A 13131-nucleotide genomic window follows, 5' to 3' on the forward strand; every position below is an offset into this window, starting at 1 on the left:
CAGGTTCCCTGCTCAGCAGTCTGCTTGAATATCCTCTCCCTCTGCCCCTCTCCACTCCACCCTCTCTCCTCTCTCTCTGTCTCAAATAAAAAATCTTTAGAAATGTTCCATATGATCTGGGGGTGAGCTCCATGGTATGTACACATGTAAACATTATTGAGCTGTTCACTGAAGATCTGTGCTACTTGTTGGTTGTAAGTTGTACCCCAACAGAAAGGTTTGGACAATGAGTATGAACTTGGGCAGGAGATTACACTCCAGGGGAGACAGTGGAGGGGTGTAGTCCCACCACGTGAGGTTAAGGACCTCCTTTCTCTGGAGAATTTACACTACAGGAGGCAGGATGAATAAGCTGACCTCTATCTGAAGACCTTTCCAAAGTCCTTCTCAGAAATTCCCATTTTCCTCCCAGGCACAGAAACCCCTCCTTGCTGTCGCCTGCCATCTTTCCCACTGCAATTCCAACCATTGACCCTGGCCCCCCATGGAGCCCAGCCATCCCTGGCCTCACACCACACAGCTCTTCAGAGGCTTGAAGCTTGGAGTATGGGAGGGGCCCCATTTCCACCTTCTCACCAACCACCATCCCCACCCTCATTCTCTTTCCCTGGGGATATCTGTTCTGTTCTGAGCTTACCCCTACCCGGGTCGTTTTCCGGTGGTGTGTGCCAGCCGGTCCTGCATCCCACATCCCCAGCTGTTGACATTTCGTTGCCATTCGTTGCCAGGATAAAGAAAGGGCCCCTGTTATTCAACAATAGAGAGAAAGACAGAGACAATGGGAAATTGTGCTTCCGATGGGGTGGGGTCAGAGAAGGAAAGGACAGACAGGGGGCTGGACAGAAGGGGCCAGTGTCTTGAAGCAGCTAGAGGTCCTGGAAGTCTGGCTCCCACCTTGAGAGTCTCTTCCCATAGGCAATGCGCACCCAGCCTCCAGAGGACAGAGGTGAGGACTTTGTGGGGCAAGAGGAGGGGGTGCTGCTTGGATGAGGCCCATGTGGAAAATCGGAGACAGCGGGAGCTTGACCATGGGTCTGTGAGCTCATCTGCGCTTGATCCTCACACACAGCGGCCCAACATCTTCATCCCTGCCAGCCAGTCTGCTCTTTCTCCGGGCCAAGAGCATCTAGAAGAAACAAGGCACCCCATCCTCCACAGTCCTCCAGGTAAACCTTCCTGGATGCCTCCTTTACTCTATCCCTTTTGGGGGTCCCCACCCCTGGTCCCAAGCCCCACACCTTCCCCAGGCCCAGGATGGTGAGCAGTGCAGATATAGTGCCGGGTCACAGGCTGGACACTGGTCACTCAGCCTCGCTTAGTGCAGTGACAGGTGGAAAAGTTCTTGGCACTCTGGCTGCTTCTGCGAGCTCAGGGCAGAAGCCGTTCCTCAAAGGTCAAAGGGAGCCACTCCGTTGATCAGGTGCCCAAGTGCCACAGCTCTAAGGTGCTTGAACCTGCCAGGGGCTAGACAACTCCTTCACTGGAATCTCTTCCTGAAGCAGGCCACAAAGCTGCCAGTCCCTGTGGCTCCCAGCTCTGTGAAGAGATAGGCTTCTAACAGGTAGGCCCTGGGGCTGTGGGAGCTCTCATTCTCTGCAGAGGCTACAAAGAGGGTATGTGAGGGTTGCTTGGAAATACAGAAATACAGACCACTGGTTAAGAGCTTGAGCCTGCGTTTAAATCCGGTTCTAATCCCAGGAAACCCTCCTCTTATTGTGTGACCTCAGTCAAGTCTCCTATAATTTGTGCACCTTTGTCTGAGCAGGCGTGAAAGGAGATTCCTAATCCTTCCCACTTTAGGCCATTGCTGAGAGGAGTAAAAGGAAGGTACACAAGGGAAGTGCTGGGCGTGGCTCACCAGCCTCTTCCCCCAGCCCTCTGTGACCACAGCCCCCATTTCTTCCACCTCGTAGGGCGTGGCCTTCATTTGCAGGAGGATGGGCTCAGCCCCAAGGTTCTTCGCCTGACTCCCCAGCTATAGTATTTTCTTCCCCCCAGTCCAGCTCTCCTTCCCAGAATCCTTACTGTGGGCTCATTCATTAACACGCACACACATTTATTTAGCACTTACTATTGTGCCAGAAACTCTGCCGGGTGCTGCAGATAATAGCTAACACATGCATGGCACCTACTACATACCAGACACGATTTTAAGCATTTTACGCATGTTCTTTTGGTGAGATAGGTGGGAATTATTATTTTCATGTTTACTGATGATCCTGGAGCCCCCGGGATCGGGATCGAGTCCCACATCAGGCTCCTTGCATGGAGCCTGCTTCTCCCTCTGCCTGTGTCTCTGCCTCTCTCTCTCTCTCTCTCTCTGTCTCTCGTGAATAAATAAATAAAATCTTTAAAAAAATGGCCAAGTTGATAAAGAACAGATACAATAAAGAAGTGAAAAATTGGAGTGCCTGGCTGGCTCAGTCCCTAGAGCCTGCGACTCTTGATTTCAGGGTCATGAGTTTGAGCCCCACAGTGGGTATGGAGCCTACTTCATAAAATAAAATTTTAAAAAAGAAAAAGAAAAGGGAACTCCACTGCTGAAGTAGACAATTGTGTTTGGAATTAGTTTCTATAACTGTATAATCACCAGAAACCTCACTGATAAAGTCTATATGAGCATAGGTATTACTTCCAAATTCACAGTTAGTTCAGCTGCTAATAAAAGCACTTCCAAAGAGGAATGCCCAGGACAGTGCAATAGGGGAAGCCGAAGAGCAGGTGCGGTGCACTACAGTCTGGCCGACCAGGGAAGAGGAAAGATTTCCCAGAGGAGGTGAGGCTCACAGTGAATCCGACTTCTTTGGGAGCCAGTCCAACGTGTCTGGAGCCTAGTGTCTGGAGCCAGTGCGGAGGCACAGCGGATAGGAGGTGATGTGGAAGGCTCTGGGAGAGGCGGGATCCAAGAGGGCCTTGGAAGCTGGTCCAGAGACCGGACTTTATCCTCAAGGCAAAGGGAGCCAATGCTTTAAGCAGGAGAGTGACAGGAACCTGTGTCCTCTGGCTCTGCTGGAGGATGGTGCCAGGAGGGAGGCTGGACCTTGGGGGTGTGCAGAAGAGAGCCAGCCCCCAGGCCTGGGGAAAGGGGTTTGCTACTGCCCCTTCCCCATCACCTTCCTTTTGCCCGGTCCAGGCGCCTTCTCTGCCCACTTGCTTTCCAGCTGGACATTCCCCCCACACACACCAAGGGATCCCCAATGGATGGGAGTTCACCTCCAAGCCCGCTCCCTTCTCCCCGTCCCTTAGTCCCAAGAAATGCCTGCTCTTTGCACTCTGCAGACACGCTGGGCTGACTCCCATCATGCCAGGCCTGCTCAGTCTCCCAGCACTCTGTCACTTCCTTCTCCCTTGGGCCTTCACCATCTTCCACAAAGCCCTGGGGGACCCAGGTAAGACCCCAAGCCCCGCCCAGAATCTGGGGGAAGGTGGGGGAGAGGCTTCAAGTGTGCGGATGGTGGCTAGGGCAGCTGTTGGAGGTGCTCCAGGAGAGCCTTTGGTGAGTGTGCAATGGAGGCGAGGGTTGGGGGAGTCTGGGGAGCACGGTCTGGATGGGCACTTGTAGTGGGGGTCAGGGGGTTCCTGCCACTGTGGCCCCCCTCTGCTCAGCACCCCACCCTAGCCCCCACTACCTCCTGCCCCCCATCCACGAGGTCATTCACTCTCGTCGTGGGGCCACGGCCACGCTGCCCTGCGTCCTGGGCGCCCAGCCTCCCAGCTACAAGGTGCGCTGGAGCAAAGTGGAGCCCGGGGAGCTCCGGGAAGTGCTGATCCTCGTCACCAACGGCCTGCACGCCCGTGGCTACGGGCCCCTGGGGGGACGCGCCAGGATGCGGAGGGGGCATCGGCTGGACGCCTCCCTGGTCATCGAGGGCGTGCGCTTGGAGGACGAGGGCAGGTACCGCTGTGAGCTCATCAACGGCATCGAGGACGAGAGCGTGGCGCTGACCTTGAGCCTGGAGGGTAAGGCCCTTGGGTTCCTGGCCCCCTCCTCTTCGGGTCTCCCCGGGCTGCGTCCCCCACCCTCTCCCCTGTCTGCCGGCTCTCCCTAAGCTGTCCGCCTCCCCCAGGTGTGGTGTTTCCGTACCAGCCCAGCCGAGGCCGGTACCAGTTCAATTACTATGAAGCGAAACAGGCGTGCGAGGAGCAGGACGGGCGTCTGGCCACCTACGCCCAGCTGTACCAGGGTGAGCGGCTGACCGGCCCCGCGCAGGCCTCTCCCGGCAGTCCCTCGGCCCCGCGGGGCGAGCTTGGGTCAGGCTCCTGCGGGGACACCTCTGACCCGCGACCTCGTGTCCCCCTGCCCGCCAGCGTGGACCGAGGGCCTGGACTGGTGCAACGCGGGCTGGCTGCTCGAGGGCTCCGTGCGCTACCCGGTGCTCACGGCGCGGGCCCCGTGCGGCGGCCGGGGGCGGCCGGGGATCCGCAGCTACGGACCCCGCGACCGGCACCGCGACCGCTACGACGCCTTCTGCTTCACTTCGATGACAGCAGGTGAGGACGCAGGGTGCCAGGCGGGCGGCGGGGCGGGGATGAGAGCCCCTCCTCCCGGCTGCAGCTCGACGAGGATGTGGGGCCGGGGGTCTGCGGAACGCTGCGCGGCCGAGATGCGCACCGCGGGAGGGGGCCGGCGCTCGCCGCGGAGTCCCTGCGTGGTGCCGACCGCCACGCTGCCCGCCAGGCTCCCTCCGTCCCCTGCCCCGCTCACGCCTGCTTCGGCACCGCCTCTGCTACAGGCTCCGCCCGGGGAGGATCGGGGGGAGGGTCGAAGAGGGGGATCTGGGGTGGGTCCGGCCCGGCCAGGGGTGACGCGCTCCGCTCCCCAGGCCACGTGTTCTTCGTGCCCGGGCGGCTGACCCTGTCTGAAGCGCACGCGGCGTGCCGGCGGCGCGGGGCCACGGTGGCCAAGGTCGGGCACCTGTACGCCGCCTGGAAGTTCTCGGGGCTGGACCAGTGCGACGGCGGCTGGCTGGCGGACGGCAGCGTGCGCTTCCCCATCACGTCGCCGCGGCCGCGCTGCGGGGGCCTCCCCGACCCCGGCGTGCGCAGCTTCGGCTTCCCACGAGCCCAGCAGGCGGCCTTCGGGACCTACTGCTACTCGGAGTAGGGCCGCCGCCCCGGGCGCAGGTCCCGGGGTCCCGGGGTCCCGGCGGGCCGGGCGGGGAGGGCGAGTGGCGGCGCCCGGCAGGACCCTCGGAAGCGCGGACCGGGCCGCTGCTGGGGGCGAGCGGGCAGCACGGGCCTGGTGGGGCAGTGGCGGGGCGAACCTGCCGGGCCGTGGGGGGCGGGGAGAGGGCCCCACAGGCCGAGGCGCGCAGCAGGCACCGCGAGGCTAGGTCGACGCGGACGCGGGAGAACGCGCGGTGCTGTTGCGCGGGGCCCCACGCGGGGGCGCCGCGCACCCGCCGGACTCGGGTTCACACCCGCAGGCTCCCCCGCCGGGCACGACCGACCGAACGGAGCCGGACGGTCCTGAACGTGCTTCAGGATGGGTCTGTATCCTGCCAGTCTCCTCTCCTGTGGGGGACACTCGGACCGCTACGCAGCTGGCGGCAAACGGACCCAGCGCGGGAGGAGGGGACCAACCCGCCACCCACCTGGGTCCTCGGCAGATGCCTGAGAGCTTGAGCGGTCACCCCCACCCACCCGGGGCGAGACTGGGAGCTGGACCTGGAGCATCGTTAACGCCTGGAGAAAGGAAACGCACCAATAACTCGACAGACAAGATCAAATGTCATTAACTCCTTTTTCTTTTGTATATTATTTTAATTAATGAATTAATTTGTTATTCATTTTGCTGTCCGGGCAATATAACTCCACCGCAGCAAGCTTGGGCTAGTGAATAATTACTGGAGCAAAGGGTACGGACTTTCAAATGGTGCTTGATAGGAGTGGGGAAATTGTTTTCCAGGCGGGTTCTTGCTGTAATTGCTAAAGAGAATTCATCCCGTGGGATTTTATATGAAGGAACGAATGACATCTTCAGGAGCTCTCACACAGCAAATGGGGTGTTTGTGGGAGTTCCTAAGCTTTGCTTTCCTCATCTTGGCCGTGGGATAAGAATCTCTGCCTCTGGAGTTTGCTGTGAGCGGTGACTGAGACAATGCATTCGCCGGGTGCCACAGGCCTGGCACACATCAGAGGCACTCCGGGGATGGTACCTGTGATGACTGATGATTATGATGACAAGAACACTAGTGACAACAGAACATCAGCCATCATTATTATTGGAGTTCTTCCCAAGTAGCCTGTAGGTTTGCTTGCCGTGTGGCACTGTGTTCATCAGGATATGCTCAGCTACACTGTGATAACAACCTCCAAACAGCAGTGGTTTCAAACAAGATTACTTCTCCCTTAGGCCACCTGTGCATCATGGTCAACAAGGGGGTTCTTCTCATTTTAGTTATTCAGGGACCCAAGCTGATCAAACAGCCACCATCCTAAATGCTGCCGGTCAGCACACCAGAAGGGAAAAGTAAGAAGAGCTCTGAAAGGTCTTACACCTGCAATGAATAGCTGCAGCGCAGAGAGACACCTGTCTCTCCCCTCGACAGCTGTTTCTCTAGAACGAATCCCATGGCCTTGCTTAACCAAAAGGGGGCAGAAAAGAGCAACCTACTCAGACCTGGAAGTACAACCGCCAGTATGTACAGGATCAGCCCCAGTTCCACCACAGGCATCAGGGCGGGCAGACTGGTGGGCACCCACTCCTCCCCGGCTCTTCTGGGTTTTCTGAGTTACAGTCTGTACGGAGTCAGAGCCCCAGAAAGCCAAGACGCTGGACCCAGAAGCTTCCCTGAAGGAAGATGGCTTCCCTTCTGTGTGATGCCCTCGACTTTGTCAAGAAACTGCATAAAAAATGGTCACAGGACTTTACATTTGCTGCAAATCTTTCTCTCTCTCTCTCTTTTTAAAGATTTTATTTACTTATTCACGAGAGACACACAGAGAGGCAGAGACATAGGCAGAGGGATAAGCAGGCTCCCTGCGGGTAGCCCGATGCAGGACTCGATCCCAGGACCCCAGGATCATGACCTGAGCCAAAGGCAGACACTGAACCACTGAGCCATCCAGGCATCCCAAAGCTTTATATTTTCACCCATGATAGCACATGCCCACTAATTTCTACAACTACGCCCCACACTACTATTACAATGTTTTTATTACGGAGAACTTCAAACATACGCAAGAAAAGAGAGAAAGGATAGTGAACCACTTCATCATCCAGCTTGACCACTTCAAAATTCCACCTTTCTGGTTTCATGAAGTCCCTCACTTGTGGTCGTTTGTGCTGGAGTATGATTTTTTTAAGATTTTATTTATTTATTCATGAGAGACACAGAGAGAAGCAGAGACACAGGCGGAGGGAGAAGCAGGCTCCATGCAGGGAGCCCAATGTGGGACTCAGTCCTGGGTCTCCAGGATCACACCCTGGCGGAAGGCGGCACTAAACCCCTGAGCCACCCGGGCTGCCCATGCTGGAGTATTTTAAAGCAAATCTCAGACAGCTTATTATTTCCTATTAATCTTCACATACATACTATGCATTTCTAACATACGGTGACTTTAAAAGATAACTAATTCTGTTATCATATTCCCCCAATTGACGTTATCTAATATATACTTCATGATCAGTTTCCCTTAAATGTCTAAAAAATACCATTTTATAGTTGATTTGCCCAAACCAGCATCCAAGGGCTATACATTGCATTTGATTAACTTTGTTTATTTTTTAAAATATTTTATTTATTCATTTAGAGAGCATGAGAGAGAGAGAGAGTAAGCACACGCAAGTGAGAGAAGGGGCAGAGTGAGAATCTCAAGCAGACTCCTCTCTGAGTGTCTGGATCTCAGGATCCTGAGATCATGACCTGAGCCAAAATCAAGAGTTGGATGCTAAACCAACTTAGCCACTCCTGCGCCTCTTGGTTAATTTCTTAAAAATATCTTTTTAGACTGTAATACTTTTTCCTTTATGTTTTCTATGCCATTTTTGTTTGTTTAGGAAACTGGGCTGTTTCCCTGTCGAGTCTCCCATGTTCTAGATCTGGCTGTGAGTGTATCCCTGTTGTGTCATTTCACATGTTCCTCTGTCCCTGTCATTATATTTCACTGTTTGTTTTTCTAAGATTTTATTTATTTATTCATAAGAGACACACACAGAGAGAGGCAGAGACATAGGCAAAGGGAGAAGCAGGCTCCATGCAGAAAGCCTGATGTGGGACTCAATCCTGGGACTCCAGGATCACACCCTGACCGAAAGGCAGACACTCAACCACTGAGCCACCCAGGAGTCCCATATATTTCACAGTTTGATTAAACATGCATTAACTTTTTTCCCAGGAGTATTTCATAAGTAAGACTGTATTTCCTCTGTTGTCAGATCCGGAGGTATGCGGTGTCTGGTTGTTGATGCTACGACTGGTCAGTTAATTCTGCTGCTGTCAGCCTGATCCACTCACAAATTTGCTTGTACCAGTTATGCAGGCTGCTGCAACACATTACCACAAACGTGGTGGTTTATGAGCCAGAAATATATTCTTCTACTGTTCTGGAGGCCAGAAGTCTAAACTCAGAGTGTTGGCATTATGGCCCTCCCTCTGTGTAGACTCTGAGAGAATTCTTCCTTGCTTCTTCCATCTTCAGTGGCAGGTGGCATTCCTCAGTGTCTCTGGCTGCATTGCTCCTATCTCTGTGTCTGTGGTCATGTTGCCTCCTCCTTTTCATGCAATACGACCACAGACAGAGATAGGAGCAATGCAGACACATTAAACTGAATTTTGGGAATAAATTCATGTAATGAATTACATCCACAGAGACCCTTTTTCCAAACAAGGGTTTCAGGGATTAGGATGCAGACACATCTTTACCCATCACCTTTTTATCTGATGGCTACTGGTGACCATGGTCTAGATGCATTATTTCATTAGGAGCACAAAATGGAGATGTTCTAATTTTGTCTCTCCTCTTCCTTTATTATTATGAATTGTCCCATATGGAAAAATATCCCTCATCAATTACTGTCACTCTGGCTGAGAACCCATTCAGGAAAGATAGAGTTAATGCCTGGTTCTCTCCCATTTGTCTTATTTTTTTTCCCATTTGTCTTAGATAGGTACTGTGGAATGAGTGTTTGCATCACCCAAATCCATATATTAAAGCCCTAATCCCCAGTGTGGTGGTTTTGGACATGGGGCCTTTGGAAGGTAATCCCACGATGACATTAGTGCCCTTATAAGAAGAGATGTGGGAGAGCTTGCTCTCTCCTTGCAGACTTCAGTGAGAAGGCAGGCGTCTGCAGGAAGCCAGCCCTCACCAGACACCAGGTCTCCTGGCCTCCAGGGATGAGAGAAATATGTGTTTGTTGTTTAAACCATCCAGGCTGGGGCACCTGGGTGGCTCAGTTGGTTGAGCATCTGCCTTTGGCTCAGGTCGAGATCCCGGGGTCCTGGGATCCAGTCCCACATTGGACTTCCTGCGCGGAGCCTGCTTTTCCCTCTGCCTATGTCTCTGCCTCTCTGTGTCTTTCATGAATAAATAAATAAAATCTTAAAATAAATAAACAAAAAAACAAATAAATAAACAAACCATCCAGGCTATGGTAACTTGTTACAGCAGCCTGAGCTGACTAAGACCATGGGGTTCCCTGAAACCAACGTTGAGTCAAAGATTTCAGTACAAGCAGTTTATCTGGGGGGTCAGGTAAAACGCACCAGTGGGGGACTGGGGAAGCAAGGCAGGAGGGAGGAGGAAGCTGGCAAAGGCTGTGAGACAGAGTGGCCGGAGCGATTGGCCCAGTCCTGCCAAGGGATCCCTGGAAGGCAGTGTGGAGCCTGTCTCAGAGAATCCCACCTGATGGACAGACAGCAGGGTCATATGTGTCAACTTCCTGCCTGAAAGCCGAGGGCTGCTTCTGGGAGCACTGACCCGTTAGCATTCCTGGCTAGCTCTGAGTGCACACATGCTCCCACAGTGAGAAAAAAGCCACCAGACAGAATCCCAGATGCTACCGTCTGCCTATGGAGACAAATACTGGAGGGTCGGGTCACAGCTGTGGTCCACCCTCCCCACTGCTCAGACCCATGTGTCCCCCTGTCCACCGTGTCCTGTCACTGACTCTCCAAGGCTGTGGCTGGGCACCATTTTTAATTCTTGAAAAGAGAGTTTTATGGGCAGCCCCAGGGGGCCCAGTGGTTTAGCACGGCCTTCAGCCCAGGGCGTGATCCTGGAGACCCGGGATCGAGTCTCACTTCAGGCTCCCTGCATGGAGCCTGCTTCTCCCTCTGCCTGTGTCTCTGCCTCTCTCTCTCTCTCTCTCTCTCTGTGTCTCTCATGGATAAATAAATAAAATCTTAAAAAAGAAAGAAAGAAAACAGAGTCTTATGACAGGAGGGTTAGTGGGACAAGTTCCAATAGTTGCTGCAGCGGGTGGCTCCGGGGCTGTGACCATTATCAATATTCCACATCTTCCTCCATGGTTCATCTGTTGTCCACAGGGCTTTCACAGAAAAACCCAGACCTTCATCCCTGAAGGCCTTTACTTCCCATGCCCTTGACAGGCCAGCATGGCTGCACCTGCCATCATACTTACCACCGGATATGGGCTCGTCAAGAGTAAATGTTTTGGGGTGCCTGGGTGGCTCAGTGATTGAGCGTCTGCCTTTGGCTTGGGTTGTGATCCTGGGGTCCTGGGATTGGGTGCCCTGTTTGGCTCGCCACAGGGAGCCTTCTTCTCCCACTGCCTGTATCTCTGCCTCTCTCTGGGTGTCTCTCGTGAATAAATACACTTTTAAAATCTTAAAAAAGGGCAGCCCCAGTGGCGCAGCGGTTTGGCGCCACCTGCAGCCTGGGGTGTGATCCTGGAGACCCGGGATCAAGTCCCACATCAGGCTTCCTGCATGGAGCCTGCTTCTCCCTCTGTGTCTCTGCCCCTCTCTCTGTGTCTATGAATAAACAAATAAAATCTTAACAATAAAATAAAATAAAATCTTTAAAAAAAGAACAAAAGTCTTTGCCAGTATAATTCTTTTCTTTGCGTGTTGGTGAATTGGCATGAGGTACCCAAAAGGACCCAGAGGCTGCTAGTACCTTAGGTCTGGTGGTACCCTTATAGTAGCCTCTGGCAGACACATCTCCCACCCTAAGGACTAGGGCTTCTAATCCTACAGAGTCTACATTTATAGGTACAGGAAGCACGAATCTTCACATGGGTCACTGGGGATGATGGTGGGAAATTATTGCTCTTTCCAACCCTTGGTTCTTGTATCCATGACTTCTAGCTCTGTGGGCTACAGCACCATATAATAGCCATTGGTTCAAAATGTAGACTGCATTTTGAAGTCCAGTACTCTTGATTTCAGAGGATGTTTTCCCCAAACTGGTATTTAGATGTGCTGTAACGAGGTCATACTAAAGCACTCCCAGGGTTGGCAATTTCAAGGTCATGTAATACATGGTAGGGACAATGGATGCGGTGGTCTTGTGGCCATTGTCGCATCTCCTTTACTTTAAAGTGTATCCCCTTGGTTAGAAGTGATACTATATGGGGTCTCATAAGTATAAGCCATCTCCTTCATGACCTTGAATATTGGTACTGGCCAAGGCACTTGGGCAGGGAAGGCAAATTCATACCCAGAATGTGCATAGTCCCAGGAAGGAAACATTGCCCTCCCATCCAGACTGAAAGAGAGACACTGTAGTCAACATGCTTCCCAGTGGCTGGTTGATCTCCCTGAGGGATGGCGCCATGTGAGGGCTCAGCACCTGTCTGTGCTGCCGACACGTCAGGTGGCCTTAGTGAGAGGGAACCATGCAGACTTCTACCCACTGCCATAGCCACTCCATTCATGGGCCCTCACGCAGGCACTGGCATGGGGGAAGGACAGAGTCTGGCTGGTATCCCCTGGAGTCTCCTGTCTCCTGGCTGTCCAACGTTCCCCTGCAGTGAATGCTCCTTAATGGTACTGCTGTAAAAACAATGCCCGCTCCTGCAAGTCCATCCATGGCTCTCCCTCCACTTCCTTATCTCCACCCTTCCTGTCCTGCCCTTTCCTGGCCTGACCAGCCAGCCAAACCATGTGCCACCGCTCAAGAGTCCAATAGACCTCTCTCAAGTCACCTCTCCCCCTGCAGGCAAGGGTGGCCAGCGTGCTGCCTGAACTCCCTCCCCAGCCTCCATCCCGGGTCAGCTCACATCAGTGCACCAGACTGATCCATCCATGAAGTAGGCCTGGACTTCCTCCTCTGAAGCCTGATTGGCCTGATCACAGAGGCACTGAGAGAGAGGCATGGGTGCCACAGACACAGGGCATCTGGGAGCCTGGCTTCCTGCTCTCTGAGCAGTCTCACCCAATCACACATTCCACCTGGGATTGCCGTTGTGTCCACCCATATGTATGTGCAGGCTTTGAACCCCCAGGTCTTAATAAGACAGTGAGTCCAGGAAGGGAGAGAATCCAAATAATCATTGAGCAAACAGTCCAATCACCTGGAACAGGTGCCCAGCTGGAGCTCAAAGCTGCTGAGAGTGAAGGGAGAGGGGGGCGGGGTGGGGCTTCTAGTCTGCGGGCTCCCCCTCTGTCACTGGCCGAAGCTGTTTCCAGGCCATCAACTCCTACATGCGTCTGACTCGCTGTGTTCTTGGGCCCAGTGTACCTGCCCATTCAGAAAAAATCCTCAGGAAGTCTTCAGCCTGTGGCCTGTCTAGGTGGCCAGTAAGGGGACATAGGCCAGTAAGGGGACACTGACAGGGTCTGCTACACCCTCTTAATCTTCACAACTGTGAGTCCATGCCCCCATCAGTGTGCAAAGGTGATCAGGGATTTTCTTGTTTAGTATCATGATGAATTCTTGGACTTTATAGATTTGATGTGCTTCCATCTCTTATGGGATTTATTCATTTAATGCTGACATGTCACCTTGCCAGTGAGAGTCTCCACAATGTGGCTACTGGGTCCCTTTGACATGATCTGACCTGAGACCCCAAACTTCCTTTATTTGCAAGTGTGATGAGCTGTCCTGCCCCTGACTGGGACATCCTGAAGAGGCCTGGTTCCTGGAAGTGGAAAGTACTATTTAGAGACGGTCGTCTGGACCCCAGGAGCACTCAGCATTAACGGGGTGGGTGGGGGGGAG

The 13131-nt window shown here is 53.6% G+C and overlaps 1 protein-coding gene across 1 annotated transcript; it reads left to right on the forward strand.

Moving 5' to 3' along the window:
- Positions 1-794: 794 nt before the first annotated feature.
- Positions 795-8125, forward strand: HAPLN2 (hyaluronan and proteoglycan link protein 2). Its single transcript, XM_077901127.1, has 7 exons — positions 795-946; positions 1070-1166; positions 3280-3389; positions 3607-3960; positions 4068-4184; positions 4309-4491; positions 4824-8125. Exons 1-7 carry the CDS (start codon positions 919-921, stop codon positions 5102-5104), a joined length of 1170 nt encoding a protein of 389 aa, XP_077757253.1. The 5' UTR covers positions 795-918; the 3' UTR covers positions 5105-8125.
- The last annotated feature ends 5006 nt before the right edge of the window (positions 8126-13131 follow it).

The sequence above is a fragment of the Canis aureus genome, chromosome 6 (assembly GCF_053574225.1).
Source record: "Canis aureus isolate CA01 chromosome 6, VMU_Caureus_v.1.0, whole genome shotgun sequence".
Classification (NCBI taxonomy): Eukaryota; Metazoa; Chordata; class Mammalia; order Carnivora; family Canidae; genus Canis; species Canis aureus.

Excerpts from the sequence above, each read along its gene's own strand:
- HAPLN2 (XM_077901127.1), top strand. The coding sequence starts at position 919 with ATGCGCACCCAGCCTCCAGAGGACAGAG. Across the intron at positions 1,167-3,279 it reads CATCCTCCACAGTCCTCCAG|ACACGCTGGGCTGACTCCCA; the intron begins GTAAACCTTCCT and ends TGCACTCTGCAG. Across the intron at positions 4,185-4,308 it reads CTACGCCCAGCTGTACCAGG|CGTGGACCGAGGGCCTGGAC; the intron begins GTGAGCGGCTGA and ends CCTGCCCGCCAG.